Source organism: Amphiprion ocellaris, chromosome 1 (genome assembly GCF_022539595.1).
Source record: "Amphiprion ocellaris isolate individual 3 ecotype Okinawa chromosome 1, ASM2253959v1, whole genome shotgun sequence".
NCBI classification, from domain to species: Eukaryota; Metazoa; Chordata; class Actinopteri; family Pomacentridae; genus Amphiprion; species Amphiprion ocellaris.
Genome location: NC_072766.1, coordinates 17,109,803 through 17,129,915, shown reverse-complemented (window position 1 = coordinate 17,129,915; position 20,113 = coordinate 17,109,803). Strand labels below are relative to the sequence as shown.

The 20,113-nt window shown below is 40.1% G+C and overlaps 1 protein-coding gene across 2 annotated transcripts in view; it reads right to left on the bottom strand.

Annotated features, from left to right (window-relative positions):
- Positions 1–3,330: 3,330 nt before the first annotated feature.
- Positions 3,331–20,113, bottom strand: part of fzd3b (frizzled class receptor 3b) — a 33,757-nt gene continuing 16,974 nt past the window's right edge. For both annotated transcript variants that reach the window (XM_023286417.3, XM_055011411.1), the window contains exons 3-11: positions 14,683–14,879; positions 13,857–14,159; positions 13,468–13,630; positions 12,657–12,956; positions 12,131–12,382; positions 7,856–8,004; positions 7,233–7,347; positions 6,513–6,676; positions 3,331–6,427 (exon numbers count right to left, since the gene is read on the bottom strand). In XM_023286417.3, coding sequence (XP_023142185.1) covers positions 6,205–6,427; positions 6,513–6,676; positions 7,233–7,347; positions 7,856–8,004; positions 12,131–12,382; positions 12,657–12,956; positions 13,468–13,630; positions 13,857–14,159; positions 14,683–14,879 — 1,866 coding nt within the window. In that variant the 3' untranslated portion in view covers positions 3,331–6,204. The remainder of the gene's footprint in view (positions 6,428–6,512; positions 6,677–7,232; positions 7,348–7,855; positions 8,005–12,130; positions 12,383–12,656; positions 12,957–13,467; positions 13,631–13,856; positions 14,160–14,682; positions 14,880–20,113) is intronic.

Sequence of the window (20,113 nt, the reverse complement as noted above, 5' to 3'; positions counted from 1 at the left end):
GTTTCGGTCTTATCAGACAGATATAAAGTGGAACAATGCAACAGTAGAGTTAGACACCAGAGGGAACAGGCAGTTTCCAGTGGTGCTGTGGACAAATGTAGTATTATCTGTCAAAATATAGACTATTTTGCAATAATTTTCCAAGCAGAAGTCTGAACACTGGTTGAAACCAGGTTCAGAATTATTTTGAAGTGTGAAGCCTCACCTCTCTCTGTTAGTTTCAGGTTATTTGACTGCAGCCAGCCTCTCTACACTCCAGCTGTGTGGCACAACGTCAACCCTCTGCTGGATCACAGGGTCCACTTCGCCTCCCTCCACACGTCCCAACGCCTGCTGGACTACCTGCAGAGCAGCGCTGTGGTGCTGGAGCTGTGGGGCCTTCAAGGTACGAATGAAAACATGGTTGCATGATTGAACAAAGCTCAAGCTCAGTGCATTTTATCTTCTAAAGTGATGTATGTTGTTGTAGCAGCCCAAAGTCAGACATGTTATGGCTTTTGTCATGCTTGCAGAGATAAGTAGAGAGGGACTCAGTTGGACTCGAAGGTAATTTTGAAAATACGTTGAGACTGTTGAGTCTATTGATGGTAGTTAACAACAGTTTACATACTTGAGCATAAATCTACAAGTAAAAAATCAGTTGAAAGTGTGTCATTTAAAACGGCTGCTTCGTGCTGGTTTTCCTTCTCAGAGGGATGCACTCACTTGATGTCATCTCTGGAAGGAGTGAGGATGACCACAGAGGGCATCTTCATCATCGATGATTCAGCTCCAACGGAACTTGCAGTGAGTTTAATGTCAACCTTGAGTTAAAGCACATCAAGGAAAAATTGTGGATTGATTTAAAACGTACCCATTTCTACGCCTGCAGAAACGTAAAGTGACAATTTTTAACAGAAAAAAACATCTAATACATTTTGCATTAACTTAACAAAATTTAGGTTGGTAGCCAGAGAAGAACTTGAAAATCATAGAATAAACTTCAATTATTTTATGTTTTGTTTATTTATTTTCCTTTTGCATGTGATGTGAAATTCCAAATTTCAGTTCAGTTATTTGATTCAAAGATACAACGCAAGAAGCCAAATACTGTTTAAATATATATTTATACAGTATATAAATGTGTGTATGTATTGCAGCCCGTGGACTCCGCAGAGCTCAGCTGTTCAGTGAGAGCTCTTCAACAGGACTTGGAAGAACTAAAGAGTGTTAATGCGTCATTGAGGAAAGAAAATCACAGTCTGAGAGAACAACTGAACACAGGCCGGAACGGTGACTGAAACACTCCAAGCTTGTTTCCATTTCAGCAAGTAGAAAACAGTGGTTTGACTTGCTGACTGCAGCACAGTTACTCTCCACCACACACTTTCCTCCCTTCTCATTGTAGGCGTGGAAGGTGTGCGCAGTCGGTCAGTGCGTCCCAGCTGTGATGCAGAGTTTGCTCGAGCTCTGAAGGTTTTCTACCACAGCATGACCTCAGTGAGGGGTCAGCTGCAGCGCCTGCGCAGACACAGGCCCAGTGTACGTATCCACGTCTGTCTGCAGCCATAGCGTTAGTGAGTATTACTACAATGAGGTTCTGTTAATACAAAATCCTCGACAGCAGTTAAGCAACAGCGGATTTGCGGAGAACTGGACCCGATCAAACACACAACTGACTGGCATTCAAGAAAAGTCTCTGAGATTACAGTAACAACTGACTGTTTCACTAATTGCTTTATTTGAATGTTTCTTTGGATTTACATTTTTGGAATATCATTGAAAGATTTGATTTTTGTTCAGAGTGGTGAAGACATTTCAGACAAGATTGAAAAACGTAACTTTAGAAGTGTGCATAAGAAGCTAGTTTCTATTTTCTGTTTCTGTTTGATACAAGGATTTACCGTTCAGCTGGTTTTCAATAGAGCAAAATCAACTGAAGAAGAGGCATCCACAAACCAGACAGAAAGATGTTAAATAGAAATGAGACACCTGCTGTCATATCTGTTTGGAGTTGTATAAAAATGCATAGTAGAATTTAGTTACTGGCTGTTTTTATTCTTGTAGCAGACATGTAGGATGACTGTTTAAGTTAGATTTCATATAAACTGCTGGATGTTATATGTGTGTGTCTGTGTTTTCAGGAGGAGTCTGACCTGTTGGGCTTCCGACTGTTTGTGGATGAGCAGAGTCGTCTGCTGAGAGATTTTTCAGAGCAGCTGGAGCAGAGCGTCTCCACTCTCAAACAGGACGTAGCCGCCATCGTCCGCCGGAAACGAGAACGATCAGGAGTGTGGTCTTGACTGACTGCGTATCGATTTTAACAAAGTGTTTAAGAAGGTAAACTTCTCAGTTCGTTCTTTGTTATAATACTGCAGACATTCCCAGTGAAGAGCACATTCATAAGGGTTAATTTCAATTAGTGCTGCTCCTAAGAGCTCCACTCTGAAACTACATCATTCTTTAATTGGTGAAATGTGATTAAGAAATGTGGTTAGTTAACTGGTTCGACTGAGAATACTTTAAACTTCTTTTTATACAGGATTTAAAGATTAGGACTTGTTTTCTTGGGGAAACTGTAACAGCGTACATCAGTTACACAAAAATTATTTGGTCTTTGTAGCCTCATATAGCACTTGTGCACATTCAGAGTTTTCAGATATCAAGTACTTAATCCTCCGCCTTATTACTGCAGATGTGGTAAGTTATTCTGCCTGATGTTTAATGGAGGTAACTTGACATTTGTTTTATTTCTGAAAGGTTTATTTTTTTCTGTAAAAGAGACGATATTTAGATGGCTGAACCTCTCACTATCTCCAGGGGCTGGTTTCACAAAAACAGATTTTAATTTATATTTTATCAGACAAAATTTAGTCAGATGTCTGATTTTATCTGCTGCAAAAAGCTGTTTAGTTATTTACTGTCTTAATTAGGTTTCATTTGCTCTGAACTGTAGATTTTTCTCCAACTTAAAAAAAACAACAAAAAAAGCAGTGTGACAGTACAAAAAAAAAGAACAGAGCAGGAAAGAAATTGCAGCCACAGTGAGTCTTACAAAGTCCCTTTCATTGTTTGATGCAGAATGTTATCAGTAAACCACAAGTGAAGAACCATGTTTTCCTTCATTTTGTCACAGAGCGTTTCCTAGGAAACAGATCAAAGTCAGACTGGAAAGTACAGTATAGGCTTAAAATAAGTCAGTGTTTACTTTTTTAAAACTGTTTCATGCATGAGACTAACCTAACTGTACAAACTAGTCTAAAATGTCTTTGTTAAACTGACCCCTGCAGGAGTGGTGCAACATCAGTCAGCAAGAATCGGTCTGCAAATGTCATCACATAAAACAAAATGTGAAGTCTATAAAAAAATTTATTAGACTGCAGGTACAAGAAGTACAGCTTCAAACTGCAAATAAATTAAAAGGCAAATACAAGTCAAGTTTCAAAATTCACAATATTATTACGCTTTTTGAACCATCATTGAAAATGTGTCATACTTTCAAGCTACTGTCGTTGACTTTGAAACAGCATCACAATATGACTTCAAAGAAGCAAGGAGAGCTCTTGTCATGTCTCACTGTGACGGACTAATATTGATGATCTCACAAGAATGAGATATCTAACAGCTGAAAAAGGAGACAGTTCCTCTTTCATTGTATTGAGTTTAACGATATAGCATCTACCACAGAATGTCTCTTTGTTAAGTCCAATTCAGAGGTAAAAAGCACAACGGTTAACGTTTGTAAGCAGTCACGACTTGCAAGAGTACAGACAGTTGCTGTAGGTCCAAAAAAATATTAGCGTGGGCACATGAACAGGAGGAGAGGCAGAAGGCAGATATGAGGCAGATTAGTCATGACACAGTACAGAAAATCTACAGTATGTACAACAGATATGCAGGCAGACAAGTTGACAGAAGGTCATGGGAAACTAAAGTGGAGACAAATAACAACAGACAAGAGGAGAGAGGCAGCAGTGGAAGGCAGAGTTAGCTTGAACCGAGGGGAGGTAGACTGGAAAAATACAAAGCCAACTGTGGGACGACAGACAGCCAGCTACAGATATTTTACTGTTAAACTACAAACTAGTTGAGATTCTTCAGAAATAAGCACCGATATTTATACTGAAGTGATTGCATGGATGGACTTTATGCCTTTTTTTTGTAACTTTCCAAAAAGCACCCAGTAATGTGTGCGCAGGTACAGAGAAGGCTGAGGTTACAGGCGAGGTAGGTTAACTGGGCTTTGAGGGATTGTAGAACGAAACACAAAGTTTAGAAAAACATTTACAATACACACTTCTTGCAAGATTCACTTAAAAAGCGTAAAATAAATGTCAGGAAACATAAAAAACACAATGGCTGAATGTTTTTTCTATACAGTTCAAGCACTAATTAGGAAAGAATAATTCAACAATATTTGATTGAACAATTCAATTAGTTAATCCTAAAGGCTGCAGATTAGGATATATGTCATGATGGGTATCTGACTCAGTGTAAAAATTCATGCCATCCTCCTGGTATTATAGTTAAATACTGAATTGAAAAAATTATATCGCAAATCAATTCTCCTTTATACATTTTCCTCAAATCGTTCAGCCCTCCTGCCAAATGTTTGCACCTCTGTCGGAGAATTTGCGTTCCAAGTCTGAAGAACACAAACACACATGATCACTGAGCCTGTACAATAGCAGTATAAGTACATGGGTGAATACCACACAAGAAAAAAGCATTTCCTCTCCCAAAGAAATGTGACAATGTCAGAGCAGAAGCACCGTTTCCATTTTGAAACTACTATGCAGCCATGAGGTTTGAATGCAGTGATGGATACCTGATTTTGTTACAATACTCTTGTTGTCATTTGATATTTATCAGTTCTCTTATTCCAAATGTGAACAGAGCGTGATATTGATATATGTTATACAGATTTTAAAGCTGTGAGGCAAATTTTAGACTTTGACCTGACTATTCTGTTTAATCTTAAGATTTTCTTGCAAAAAACTTTGAACATACAGCGGCTGAGTAAACTGTTACCTTGTTGGTTTCTAAAGCTGCCTCGTCTTTCTTTGCCGAGCTAAAGTCTCTGTGCAGAAGGGTCAGTGCTAAAACTATTTTCAGTTGAGCTGGAATTAATGTCTATGCATGCAAGTAAGTGCACAGAAATTATTCCAGACCATTTCACATCACCGTGTCCGTATTAAATCACTTTCTCTCAGACAAACCTTTTACATTCGGGTTACGTGAGTTTTCATCTTTCAGCTCCCTCCTTCAGCTCAAGGGAGGGATTAAAGTTTAGAACATATCGTCACCTCTGATGTTTCCATTTCCACTTTCTCTCTCACACATACACACACACGCGCACAATGAAGCTTTCAGCAGCAGACAGACAATATTCACAGTATAAAAATATTTCACTAAACCACAGAGGTCTACAATTTCACACTAGGCCCGTATTTGTCAGTCTCCGATGCCACGCAAAGATAAACATCATTAAGAGCTGCAGTCCAGAACAAACAAAGGTTGGAAATAAACAAGTCTATGGTTGAGACTGAAACAAGTAAGATTGTTACAAAGACAGTACTCGGCAGTGTTCACATATTCAACAATATTCATGTAGGTCCATTTGGAAAAAAACTACCATCATCATTTGGATGACGCAACACTCAAGACCAAACTGCTGTCCAGCCTGCACTTGCTCTAATAAATAAAACGGAGCAGACCTGCAGGAAACAGGTTCAATCTAAAATACACAAACCTCTCTTTCGGCATTTTGTCAGTGTCTTTTTCTTGTCCAGTGCTAGTTCTAGATTTCCTCATCTTTCCCTGATTAATGTCTTGAAGTGATGTCACCAAAAGTCGGACATGGTGGATGTATTCATGTTGTCTCAATCTGTCTGAGTCGAGCAATCAGGAGTAAACCCCCATTTAAATTGCAACAATGAAGTAAACAAACTTGTCCAGGTTACAGTGAAACTTAACTGAATCTGCAAGGGATCAGTTGACTTCACTGACTGAACTGAACAGTGTCAGCATGTAGCCGCACTGCTCACAAATGACCAGTAAGGAACCAACACCAAAAATCCCCACCGCAGCCCTCGCTGGTACATTCTCCTTTTTTCAGAACAGCAAACACACACTAAACAGAAAGCTGTGTATGTGCTGAGGGCAAACCTTCCTTTAAAAGGCAGCGTCCCTACGAAGACTTTCACGTGGAGTTTGTGACACCTCTCAGGCGCTTGTGCCGTCGTTCTCAGCGACTCGGCTGTCGCTTGCTGTGGTTCCGTGGGTGATGAGGGTAGGCGGAGCTTCAGACACGTCTCGCTGGCTGCTGTGCCTTGAGTGGTCGTCTATCTGATGGAGGCTGCTGTGTGTGGAGAGCGGGTGGTCCAGACGTGGCATGCTGCCATGGAAACTGCGCTCCTCCGTACCTCGGTAAGCCATAGTGTCGCTCCTGAGGGAGGAGGAGACAGAAATGAGACAGAGAGGAGAAGCAAGGGGGGAAAGACAGATGGAGCGTTGTGGATTTTCTGTTGTACCTGTCGTCTCGGGAACGTCGCAGGCTGCCGTGGTAGCTGGCCTTGCTGTGGACGCTGCTGGCCTTACTCCTGGTAGAGGCGGGGTGTCCTTGGTGAGTCCTGACCGGCTCGTCAAGGTCATCTACAACAGCCAAGTGGGTGGAGGAGGCATGGGTGGAGGTGCCCTAAAGAAGAATGAAAAGTCAGACACATAACTATAACGCATAAATAACACTAACTGCAAAAAAAGAACTAGAAATGACACTTTTTTGAACAGGGATTCAACATTGAGGTCTAAATCCCCCTGGTGACATTGATTTGCTTATATTAGCAGACAGTTGCTTAGTAACTTTGACTTTTACAGATTCCACTGTAGTCTGTAGATGTTTGCTTACTTATTTTTTAACAAACTAAATGAAAATCTTGGTGTGCTACAATGCTATGCTACATCCAAAAAACATAAATGAAACAGTCCCACAATGAAATCTCCCTGTTTTGTTTTGCTGCAGCCCTAAACAGTACATGCACTGTAGGTGTAGCCAGTAAAAAGATAAATTCTACAACTACTCGAACGATCCACATACTTTACATGGTCAATCAAGTCAAATTGTTACCGTCTTCCCTGGAGATCCAGCTAGTAGTGCTACAAGAGCCATCAATTTCAATGCTACTCCTGCCTTCCCTTATTAAAATGATTGTTTGTAATGCTTATACATATTACTTATGTGTTTGCAGTCCTACCTGAGTGGATGTCCCTCTGGACTTTCTAATGATCGGAGTGTTGGGTTCACGCAGCAGAGACTGGGCAAAGTCTGGTTGCTCTTGCAGCACTTGGCGAGACTCATTCACCCCACTGCTACATTGAGAAATGGGTGAGGGAGGGCAGAGTGGGAGGATTAAGGAGAAGAGACAAGGGGAAGTTGCAGGTAAAAGGGTAACATGGGGCAGATCGAGAAAGAGGAGATTCGATAGTTAAAGGGGACGGTGGGGATGTACACAGAGGAGTGTAAAGATAAAGATAGGGAGGTGACAGAAACAGAACAACAGAAGAAGATCAGGGAGAGATGGTTAATGTAATGTTATTGAGGGTGAGAGGTCACACGTGCAGAGGAAACCCATGTAACCATTCAGACAAATACAGTAAAGATTAAATGGCCACTTGGTTAAACAAGAGCAAAAAAATATCACATGTAAAATTAAATGAAAGTTAACAAGTCTCTAAAAAAAATCAAACAGACTGATATGCAGTACATGTGCTGTAAACAACTTGGTTTAGTTCAGTGTCTTAACAAAAAAAATAAAAAATCTGTGCAAGGACGGCATACAGGACTCAAAACAAGTAAAAATCAAGTTTCTCTTCTTACTCTTTGCGTCTGCGTCCATGCAGAAAGCTGGCCCATTCAAAACAGGTCTTCTTACTGCCCACCCAGAAGACAGAGGGAATCCCCACCACCAACATCATCAGGTATTTGATCAGAAACAAAACCATGAGTGGCCTGCCAGTCTGCTCAACCTAAGAATAACAGAAATATGAAAGATTAACTCCACAAGCATCCAGTGAACACAGAAAAAAAAAAAAAAAAAAAAACAGACAGGCTTTTTAATTTAACTGAAATGCAGAGGAGCGAGAGAGTTTATTATACTAAACTGCTTCTGTCACATGTTTACTCATTATGGGCTCAATTTCACTGCAATATAAAGTCCTGCGCTCTATGGAAACAACACAAGCATGACTAGCAGAAGAGAGAACTAATTTGTAATGTCATAAATAATAAAGAACAAGCAAAAAAAGTTGCATTCTTATTCATTGCCATGATTATATTTGTATGTAAACATTTGCTCCAGTTGTTACTAACAGTAAAAAAAAATTGTGACTCTAGATGATCAATACTCCAAATAAAATTGACTCACTGATGGCTTCTCAGTTTTGCTGAGGAGAAATATTTAGTTCTTTTACAGACGTTGGTTCACCCAAATGGTGTATTTTGGCTAAATTTTTAAATGAGACAAAGTGATTTTGATGAAATATCATGATTAGATTTGATTTAATTTTCCTGATGGAACCAGACATTACAAATGATAACTTATTGTACTGTCAAAAAGTTGAGAATCTGGTGATTGAACCGGTGAGCTAGCCATTGTAATTAGCTAGCTCTCCGGTTCAATATCGTCCTGCCTGCACCTACACTCTGATCATCAGGTGTGTCAGACTTGGACTTCTACCTCTCAAACTCCTCTTTCCTCAGTTTTGGTGGAGGAAGGCACTACAGCTCAATAGCTCGTTTTACACACCAGGCAGGGAAAGACTAACAGAACCACGGAAGAAATTAAAGTTATAGTGTCTACCACTATGGTGAACGCAGTAGCTGTCTGTGCTGGTTAAAGCAACAACAAAACAGCTTAACGATCATCATTCACTCGCACGAATGCGAGCATTCAACATTTTTAACTCGCACACTCTCAAAAAATGGTCCCAGTCTGGAGTCCTGCACTGAAACGTACTTGCGCATTAAGCAGACTGAAAGTATTCAGTACTGACAAGTCTTTTAGTCCCGTCAGTCATTTTGAAGGATGGAAGAGGAGAGGGGATCCCAGGAAAACCCAGCTGCTCTGGCAGCTGAACTGCAGTTGGGCTGAACAGCAACTGCTTTCTTCACAGATGGACTTGAACTGTGATGCATCTCCCAGCAGAGGGCAGGAGTTGACAGTAGGTCTTAGTAAATAGTAACTAGAGCAGGTTTTAAGATGCTCTTTCAGTTTACTGAACCCAAATCTCCAAATTTTGTCCAAAAACACTGCTGATGCTTTGAAACTTTAACTGAACTTCACTGAGTTTATAAACATAAACAGAAAGCAACTTCAGAGTGTGCAGTTTATTTATATGTAGTGCATCATCAAGTCATGGTTTCAACTTTCTGATTGATTGAAAATTAAACTTTAAGAAACTATTATGCGCACTGAAGTGTTTTGTGAACAGACTATTACTTTTAGTTAAGATGGCTTTTCAGGAGCTGTATTTTGGCCATTAAAATGAAGATGAAATCTTGGCAAAGATCCTACTGACATACTATCTTGGCAGTCACGGTATCTTCTGTAGCGAGTCCTAGGGGAGGAAGACTTTTAGAAAGATTAGGTGTTTCTTGGTTTTGAGCAAAGCAGGGACCAGAACAATTGGTATGTATTAATTAGCTTAAGTCCCTCTTGCCCGGACTGAGATTAAACGTCTCAGATTTAGGTCCTTAGTAAAAACCAGAAGCCTTGGGCCTTCAGTAAATTACCACCCATGAACACACGCACACACGAATGCACACACACACACACACACACACACAAAGAAAGAAAAAGAAAGTCACTTGAACAATGCCCATGGAATCTTCAATTATCCAAAAACATGAAATTGTACCCTCTCACTCACACGCAAACATTTGCACGCAGAACCCCGCCTTAGGGCAAAGCTCAAGTAACAAATAGCAATATTGAAATTCCACAGCTACAATAGGACGTAAAGGGGGTCTCTCTCACAGACACACACAGCTACAGACATGGGCACATACACTAACAAGTAACATAAGCTGCTGCACCTGCCTCCACCCGCTCATATAGTGTGTCAGTCACAAATTAGCGGACACTTCTCCATTATGAAACCACTGTAACGGTGCTCCGATGTAACATCATGGAGAATGGAAACATAAACAAATGCTTCTGAAGAAAAAGTTTCACATGTTTCATGTGTGAAGTTCTTTCATTGCCTTGTCGGTATACTTGCGACAGGGAGAAATGGAGTATGTTTGTGTCTGCCCTGTGCGCATTTATCTGGTTATTAATTTAGTGCCAGACTGAGTAAAACACCACACTCCCACCACTCTTCATAACCGCTACAAAGCCCTCATAGAGTACAGGCAGCAGAGCATGACTGAGCAAGCCCTGGGAGAGAGACGGAGCAGAGGGCTTGAAGGGGGAGACTGAAAGATGGAAGTGTGTGAAAATCAGCTGAGAGACAAAGAAACAAAGAGCAAAACAAAAATGGCAGTTTTATGTGGAGTTGGTTAAGAGAGCTGCATTAGCTGAGCTAATGATGCATACTGCACTCTGGTCCCCTCCTCCACAAATACTTTCTCCCTCAGCGACACACACATCGAACTGCCAGCTCTCTATCTTATAACAAACTCAGTCTTTAATCATTAAATCATCATTTCAGTCTGATACCACCCGGGTGGGTGTTCTTTTCGTAGTTTCTTCTAGAGGTAACATTCCTGTAATTAAGTTAACCGATTAGATATGGGACATTTAACAACAAAGGCAGGAACTTATCTGAAAGAGAAACTTTGAAGTGATTGCCATAATTGTCTGCTACCAACTATGATCAATGTTTAAAACATGTGAACTCACTAATTATACTCTGACTTACTGCTTTTTTACAGTTGTCTGAAAACATCTTTCTGTAAAACTGGAGATATCATTTTGGGTAAAATGAGGTGATAATTAGGAGATCTAAGCCATATCTCCCTTTTGTCATCATGAAGCATGAGTTGGTTGAGCTAATGGCCCTGGGGAGGAATTGAGGGGACTTCCATGAGTCTATTGTTGTGTGTTTCACAGAGATGTGGCTGCAGGAATTATACTTTGTTGTTACCTTCGAAGGTTTATAGACCGTTTTGAGCTGACATGAATGGATCAAAATCTGGCAAGAGAGGAGGCGAAGGACTTCCTGCTTCTATTGACAAAAAAAAAAAATAGTGCCACCCATGACATTACAGTGAGGGAACATTTCTGCTGCCCATGTATTGTACTGTTAGTCACTGAGTTATTTCAGCTCTAAAAGACATCATCTTGGCTGCTCTTTATATCTCTCCTTCTCCATCCCCCAGTCTTTTCTTGTATTCTTGTAAAATTTAGCAACTTTTACAAATCTGAGCATATGTTGGCAAAACGTGCTACCTGCAGGTATTATTACAGTATTTCTCACAACTAATGGGCTCATATAAGCTAACTGAACTGTTGAATGGTCCCCAACCTTTCTGATCATCTTAATGACTGTGTTTCATTTCCCACCAGCAATTATATTTGGGAATATTTGGGAAGAAAACATCTTGTTCACTTATTGGCCCTGGTATGTTCACTACTTTACACTCTCTCTCTTAAAGATAGAAGCTCTCCAAGTGATTTAAAGAGGAAAGACAGACACTGTATCCTCAAGAGTAAACACCTGAGTACTTTACACCAGCTAACTTTGGCAGTGTGGCAACCCACACTGTGTCTGAGTGAGTGAGATTCACAGAGCCGTGACAAGAATACAGCTGGATATCATGTCAGTGTATCTGTGTATTTGTTTCAGTGGCCAACTGAGAAGACAGGCAGCCCCTGAGAAGTCATCTGTTTTCAGACAGATGGAAGAAGAATGTTGTTGATGAGCTACTCAACAGGCTTATTTGTCCCATGATACCCGTGCAATTTAGAAAATGATCCAAGTATACAGTTACAGTACAACTGATGCTAACTTTTAAAGTTATTTATATTTGCAGCAGTGGTGTCTTACTGAAGTATCACATTATTATATCACCTTTTAAAAAATGACACATAATTCATCTTGCAAGTCCAGCACTATCTCATGGTTTAACAACCTGTCCCTCTCTCTGTACCTTGTATGGACAGGGGATGTGGTAGCGCCTGCAGTTCTCCTCCATCCATGTCGTCTCCCAAATGCTCCGGTAGGTGTGTTCATACATGTAGCACCCGATCACAGTCAACAAGGGGACCAGGTAGAGCACAGAGAACACTCCCATTCGGATCATGAACTTCACTAGTTTGGTCTGGTTTTCCTTCTCCAGCGGGATCTCCATACGCACACGGTTCAAAGCAACAATGCCCACTAAAAGCAGGGAGACGCCAACCTAAAGAAAGAAAGAAGATTGAGAAGTTAAGACTTGTTGATGGATCTCATAAGATTAAAATGAATGATTATTTTTTAAAGAGCTAGATGACTGACAGGCAGACATGCCAAAGACGTTCAACCATCTACCCATCATTTACTGATCTATCCATCTCTTCCACACTTGTATCACTTCATCCACCCATTAATCTTTTCACCCATCCAACCATCCATCCATCCCACTCATCACTTCTTTCATTCAGCCACCCACTCATTTATCTTCTGACGGTACTTACCGCCACATTGAGGCAGAGCGGTGCCAGAACAAACCACCTCAGGGTGTCTATGTCATACAGCCCTATGAAACACACTCCACTGATCCCATCTCCCTCAATTTTGTTCAGGGCCAACAGGGTGACAGTCAGGGCTCCTGGGAGGCCCCAGGCAACGGCATGGAAGAGGAGGGCTTTCTTCTCAATGGCCTCGCTGCCCCATTTAGGCACTGCGGCCAAGAACCAAGTGATTGTCAGAATGACCCACCACACACTGCCGGCCATGGTGAAGAAGTACAGGACCATGAAGAACAGGGTGCATGCCTGAGAGAGAAAAGTGGGGGCATTGACTTTTGATCAATTAATCTGTGGCAGAAGTCAGCAAATCTGTAGGCTCTGCAATGACTTTGTTTGCAGTACCGGACCTGATTAGATTTTCAGTTTAAGAGTATGAATGCACTGCAGTTAAAACAGAGAGCACACATGAATCCTGACAACAGTAAAAGGCTTGTTGTACTGTCTAATAAACATGTTCTGCTTATTCGAGTTAATAAGACCCACATTTTGTGCAGTGACAAGTTAGGCATGTTCAAGTATTTTGATCAATTGTATGAGAAAACAGACAAAAATGATACATATTAGACAAAATACAAAAACACAATTTCTCTGAAAGTTTTTAGCCCTGTAAAATCATGTTTATTAAAGAAGAAAAATCCCAGTGGATGAAACAGTATATCCAATGGGATTCTGAAAGAAACCTAATCATTATCATGAGATGTGACTGAATGTGTGATTTTAGTGCAGCAATACTAGATTAAATTAACTAAAATCTTACCTTGTTGTGTGATCCCTGTGTTATGGTTGAAGCCCTGAACTGCGCAGGGCTGACTGCGTTGCAAGCAATCCTGTCTTCCAACAGGAAGCCCAGGAAAAACACTAGTGACACCATGACATAACACACTGCGTAGAAGATGATTGGTCGCTCAGGGTATCTGAACCTATCAAGAAGATAAAAGAACACGTTGTCCACGTGTTTTAAATTTAAATGTGTGCAATTAATTTAAAAGTCCAATTTTTTTCATTTTCACATTCCATTTGGCAGTTTTTGCAGACTTTTCGAAAATGTTTACAAAGTCTCTGATATTGTTTGAGATTGAAAGTGTTTGGAGAAATCACACTAAATGAATTTGTATAAAATTATGGACAACATTCAGCCATTCCAACCTTGTAACATCAATGAGGAACGTCAGGAAGGTGAAGAGTGTTGCCGACAGACACACAATGGAGACGACTCCGATAAAGTATCGAGTGAAGGTAAGCTCCTGCTGATTAAAGAACATGGAGGGGCACGGAGCAGAACAGTCTTTCCTGCCCATGAAAGTGTAACCGAGGTCTGGGTCAACCTTCAGCTCTCGGGGGCACCAGAAACCATAATCTCTCTGAACGGTCATGGATGAGTCATCAGTGGGTTCAGAGCTGGTTTGCAGGTCCTCTTGACGAGGATAGGGTTCATCACAATCTGGGAACCTGCAAAACAGAAAGTATGTCTGACCATGCAGCTTTATCTGCCATCAAATTTTCAGTGACCTTTATGGATTTAACTAAATAATAGCGACTACTATTTGGAAAAAACAATACAATTCAATTGCAGCACAAACAGCTGCTTACAACAAAGGTAAGATTCACTGCATGAGTTTTAGATATATGTACCTCATGTGCTAGCATATAACACATTAACATATAAGGTAAAACTGTACACAACAGCCAGGGAGCTGCATTCAAAGATTTTAAAAACAAGTGAGACAGGCAGGAAGATAAAGAGTAAGCATGGGGCTGCAGTATGAAGGCATATGGGAGAGAAAACAAGAGGTAACAGTCAAAAAAAGTATACAGGAATATTCAAAACACATACTTCAGTTGTGTAAATATACAACATATACTGCAAATGAACTAAAAAAAATATTACCAGCTGTATATACCTTTGACATTTCAACACACTTTGTTTAAACTTTTAAGCACTTAGTTAATTTAAAATGTAATACATTCATACCTGCTGCACTCCATGTCATCTGGCCAGGCTACTCCAAATATCTCCATGAGTTTATGGCACTCATCCTTGGCCCGCTGACAGAGAGATTGACATGGCATGGACATCCGGCCATAGTTAGTGCACACCGGGGCATACAGGGCACATAGGAACATCCTCAGATCAGCGCTGCACACCAGGTTTACCATCGGATGAAAAGGCTTTGGAGGAGGCAAAGGACAAAAGAAATGAGGAGAATATGGTTTAAATCTATGCTAAAACTTGCCACAGAATTCTATGACATCAACTGAAAGGGTTAGATAGTACAATATTGTCAATTAAAAAAACAACTGTAAACACCTGCACAGTTCATCTTGCAAATGCTATATTCTAATATCAGTGCAAACCACATGACAGGCTTGTTATTAAACCTGTCATGCATGTGGGGAAGAGTTGGCATGACGTTAACCCAGCCACACACTCACATATACATATGTATATATATACACACACACTAGCTCAGAAAAAAGTTAACTGCTATCAGTGGCATGTATGAGAAGGCTCATATTTAACCTAAAATAGCCATCAAAGAGGATAGAGGGAAAGCGAGAGGGAGGACAAGTGCATTTCACCTCCTCTGCTGCAACTTACACTACTACTCAATATTTCATCAATATTTAGAAGCTGATGAAATATGTATAGCAGCAATCATATTACCAAATATCGCTTTGAAGTAGGGGACAGCAAAGACAGACCTCTGAAGGCTGAGCCGCAACCGTATGCCAATAAATTGAGCAAACAAACAGCAGGGCTGTTCACACACTGCGGATTATATACTCTGTACACTGTAGTGGCAAACTAGAGGTTAGAGAGTAGGACTTGTGACCTTCAGCTTGCTGGGTAAAATTCCCAACATGATTGGAAAACTCATTCCACAGCTACCGCCGACACCCACAAATAAAGATTTTAAATGGGGATTCTGTGTTTAATTTTTTTAAATTCTGGTGACAGCTTTGTGAAGTGTAAAATGAGAGAGTAAGTTGAATTTACTGAAGCAGTGTAACCACTACAGTAACATCTCCTTTTTGTCAAGCACGTTGAAGCTCCCCTTTTTAGCTAGTGGTTTATCCTGCAGAGGTGAATTATTCATCAGTTTGTTCCCAAAAAACTGCTGTGCCATCAAATAAAATTAGGGCTTCAATAATAAAAATGTGCCGCAGGACGTAAGACAGGACAAGATGAAAAATGAGATTTGTAGAAGTGCACACAGATCTACAACTTTGTTGCTCACAAGCGACAGCCTGTAATGAGAGCTTCATAAAGGAAGAAAGAAAGAAAGAAAACAACTACTACACTTCAGTGAGGCACCTATGGATGGAACCTAACCAATTATGTAAAAATACTTTAAAAATGACCCTTAGTTGAAAATTAAAAAAAAAAAAAAATGTGTACAACAAGTGAACTAAACAGACTCACATCTTAAACACCTTGGTTTTGTACAGAGCTAATATCATCAACACATTTTACCGACATGCTCATAAATCAGCAACTGTGAACAATATTATGTGCACTGTGAGCAGTTAGTGACCTGCATCCATTCACTTATTTCAAAGTTCATATCATCTGAGAACACTAAAGCTGAGTTCCACACAGCCTTTACAAGGGATAACAGAAAAATCAGAGCAGAACCATGACAGCACTGAATGGAGACTAGAGCAATGAAACAAAAAACTTAGCTTGACTGCACACAACACTGCACTTGTGTCTGTGTGTGTGTGTAATATGTGTACGTGTGTCACAAAACAGTGCACTTGTATTGATTGCGTACAACAAAAGCTACACTCTATGCCTACAGACTGTATGAGAGCATTTGTGCAAATACCCACGCATCAGTGGAAGTGTGTGTGCGTTATATGTGTGTTTCTGTGTGGAGTCAAGCCTTGTGAGTATGTTTTGATCGTTCTCAATTGCCGTGTTCCAGATCTGCACATTGGAGGGATGCTGCAATAGTAAATGGGTGCAGTGGTGCATGAGCTGTGTGACATAGTTTTGAAAACTGCACAGAAACATATGTAAGGGTCTGCACACACTAACACTCAGCTAAGCTTCATTCAATAATTTATGCATTTACAACCCAAGCATTTTTTTTGTGAGTACGAACACGCAAGGTTGGATTGGGGACATAAAGAGACAGGAAGCACGCAAGCTTTAATTGTGAGCCAGCTACATAACTTACAATGACAAAATAATAAATAGTGTGTATATCTGATGCACAAGTCAATGCTCTAATGTTTCTGCAATAATACTGAATAAAGTTGGAGTTAGTACTGGTCAGAGGACACACATAAACATAACAGATGAAGAAGCACTGACCAACACAGCCAGCTACCCCGATCAAATATTTTTCCTTCTATACCTGAAAGTATGGGGAGTATAGAGTGGGTAAAAGCAGCATTAAATAAATTCTTAGATTTCAGTCATGTTATATATTAATATTAGCAGTTCAAACTTGACCATTAGATCAGTCAGAGGAATGGCTTTTTAAAAGCAATGTTTCAGAAGTGGTGGTCCACAACACCACTTCTGACCAGATTTTTCCAGACTGTCCTACTGGTAACCGTTTTGTGTCCTGTTGCTGTGCTCACTCCTGTCATGACAACATTTTTAGACAAAGCTATCACTTGTTCAGGAACACACCTTTTTAGAATGGCTGTTCTTCTTGCTTTTCTGTTTACACCAAACTGTTGTTTCTGTCAGTGATTATGCTTCAACCTATTATATTATGCTGTTGTTCTTTAAAACCTGGTTGGGATAACTGTTTAATACTGCATTGAGCTTAAATTCCAGATTAAAGTGACCTGCTACTTTGCTACTGTCTTTCACAGTAGACAAATATGTCACTGGAAGATTACATTGCAAAAGATAAGTACATTCCATGGCAACTAAAGCGGGCATTTGGCTGAGAGAGGTGGAAAATCTTCAAGAACCAAAAAGAGAAGTCCAGTTGCCTTCTAGCTTAAAAATCTTAGGATCCCATGAAGTGGTCAGCTTTTTAAAACATATCTCAAGAAGCATATATATTGATACAGTACAGACTTTTCTATTTTCATAGTTTGAGGGGAAAAAAAAATCTGATTAGTTTCTTGGAACAAGTACGCTCATTGGGATCGCCTTATTGATATGTCATTTGTAACACACTTAAATCCAGAAATGAAGCTGCCCAGGAAGGGGGCTGCCGATGAGTGACAGGTGGAACCTGTCTTATTTAAACCTTTGAAATCTAACATCTGGTGTTCTCTTGGCTTTAAAGCTTTTATAGTGCTCATGTTAAGATCTAAAGAGCTCTCTAAGGCCTTTAGAAAAAAGGTTGGGGATGCCTTACTATGCTAAAGGATTTAAGAAGATTTTCAAAGTATTTGAAATAAATCATTACATTGTAATGTAAGTAAGGAAACCCATCTACAAGTGCCGTAGATTTCACAGAACCTCTAACAACCTCCTGGTTCAACAAATACAGCCCAAGAAAGTATTTCATGTAAAATTAAGTTGCCAAAAATTCATCACAGGATTTGAAGGTAACTCTTGCAGCTGTCAGAATTCAGGCGTCTACAATCAGACAGAGATCACTGAAATTTATCCTGCATGTGGAGTGAGCCAGGAAAAAATGTTTTTACCAAAGAACACTGGAGCAATACTACAATAAAAAAAAAAAATGAGCGAAAATGAGGCCTTTAAAAAAAATTGCTTTGGGCAGATAACTCAAAGAGTTATTTGTTATCACAGTAGCAGTAGACATGTTTGCACAGATCAAAGACAGCTTTTTAGGAGAAGAACCTCATACTAACTATGAAGCATGGTGATAAAAATGTAAAAATGTTATAGTTTGGAGTAGCTTTGCTGCCTCAGGGACTGGACAGCATATAAGAACATATATATGTATGTATGTATGTATATATATATATATATATATATATATATATATATATATATATATATATATATATGGGCTCGGCAACCCAGCTTTGAGTCCCCTTGAAATGTTGTGAGGCGATTTCATAAAGGTAATACATGCAAGAAAATCCTCAAACCTCTGGCAACTGGAGCAAATTTGCATTGTGGTGGTCGAGAATATCAGCAAGCTGCAGTCATAGACTGGTGGGCGATTATGCAAAACGTGTACAAGGCGTAACAAGACAATCTCTTTTTCCCACTAAAGAATATTACAACTATTGATATTTATGCCACATAAAAAAATGGAAGAGCTATTTTTCCTTGTGTTGTTCAAGTAAACCAGCTTTATCTGTTTCAAAGATGGATCACAGATTTGTGTCTAAATATGTCTAAAAAAGCCAACAATTTCTAATTTGTACTCATTTTGTTCACATGATCGTCTTAAACAAATTGTTTTGTGAAACATCTGAAGTGCAGTCGACATTCTTACATTACAGTTAGTGATGTAATTAATATGTGATAGTGTCTCAGTTTTATTTGTGTGTGTACAGCATCCTAGATTTTGGAGGGCTTTGTGAACGTGAGTACAAGATTGATAAAATATGTTATCATGAGTCTGACAACAGTAATTTTAAGATCAGTTGTTTGTTATTCTCTGCCTTAACTAAAACTAATGTGTGCATCAATCTAAGGAGCAGCCCCTGTCCCTGCCTGTCCACCCATCTCACTCATACTTTTGGTACGAGCCTAAGGCCACACTTAAATGTGTGGTAGCTGCTTTCTGCATGAGTGTGTCTCTCTGCCTGGAAGAATGGCAGCTTTCTTCACGTCTCCTCAGACTAACTCTCGAGCGAATATGCCTGCAACTTCTCTTTTACATGCCCCCATTCTCCCTATTTCTCCTGTGCATGCAGGCTTACATGCGTGTACATGTGCATGTGCGTATCTGTGTGTCACTGTAATTGTAGTTAGTGTATGTCCCAGTTATTGTGTTTTTCAGTGTGTGAGACTGAGCTAGGCTCGTGTGTCTGCAAAAGTAATCGCATGTGTGCAGATATGTGTGCAATTATTCTGACAGTCAGGGCAATTGCCCCCATCTCCCTCCACAAAGAGAATATTGATATTAAGTGGCCTAACTGTGCCACCCAACAAGAGAGGAGGGGGATGGCAATCAGCTTTCCATGGAGGACAACTTGAGTGGACTGCCTGGCATTTTGTATGTCAGTTGTGATGGACTAGCAGGGAAAGGAAAGCGGAAAAGCCTGCAAACCTCGCCTGGGGGTGAAGGCAGGCTAGTGCTAAAACAGGGAAAGATGTGGAAGAATGAAGTAAGAGGTGTAAAAGGAAATGTAGCTCACCAGCTTCCTGCAATCAATCTCTCCCTCTCGCTTCCTGCTTGTTTACCACTTTTCTTACTTCACTGTATAGTTGACTGAATCCTCGTAATAACGCGTGACTGGATTTGCTTCCAGGTATTAAAGACAACAGGGACAAATTATATCTG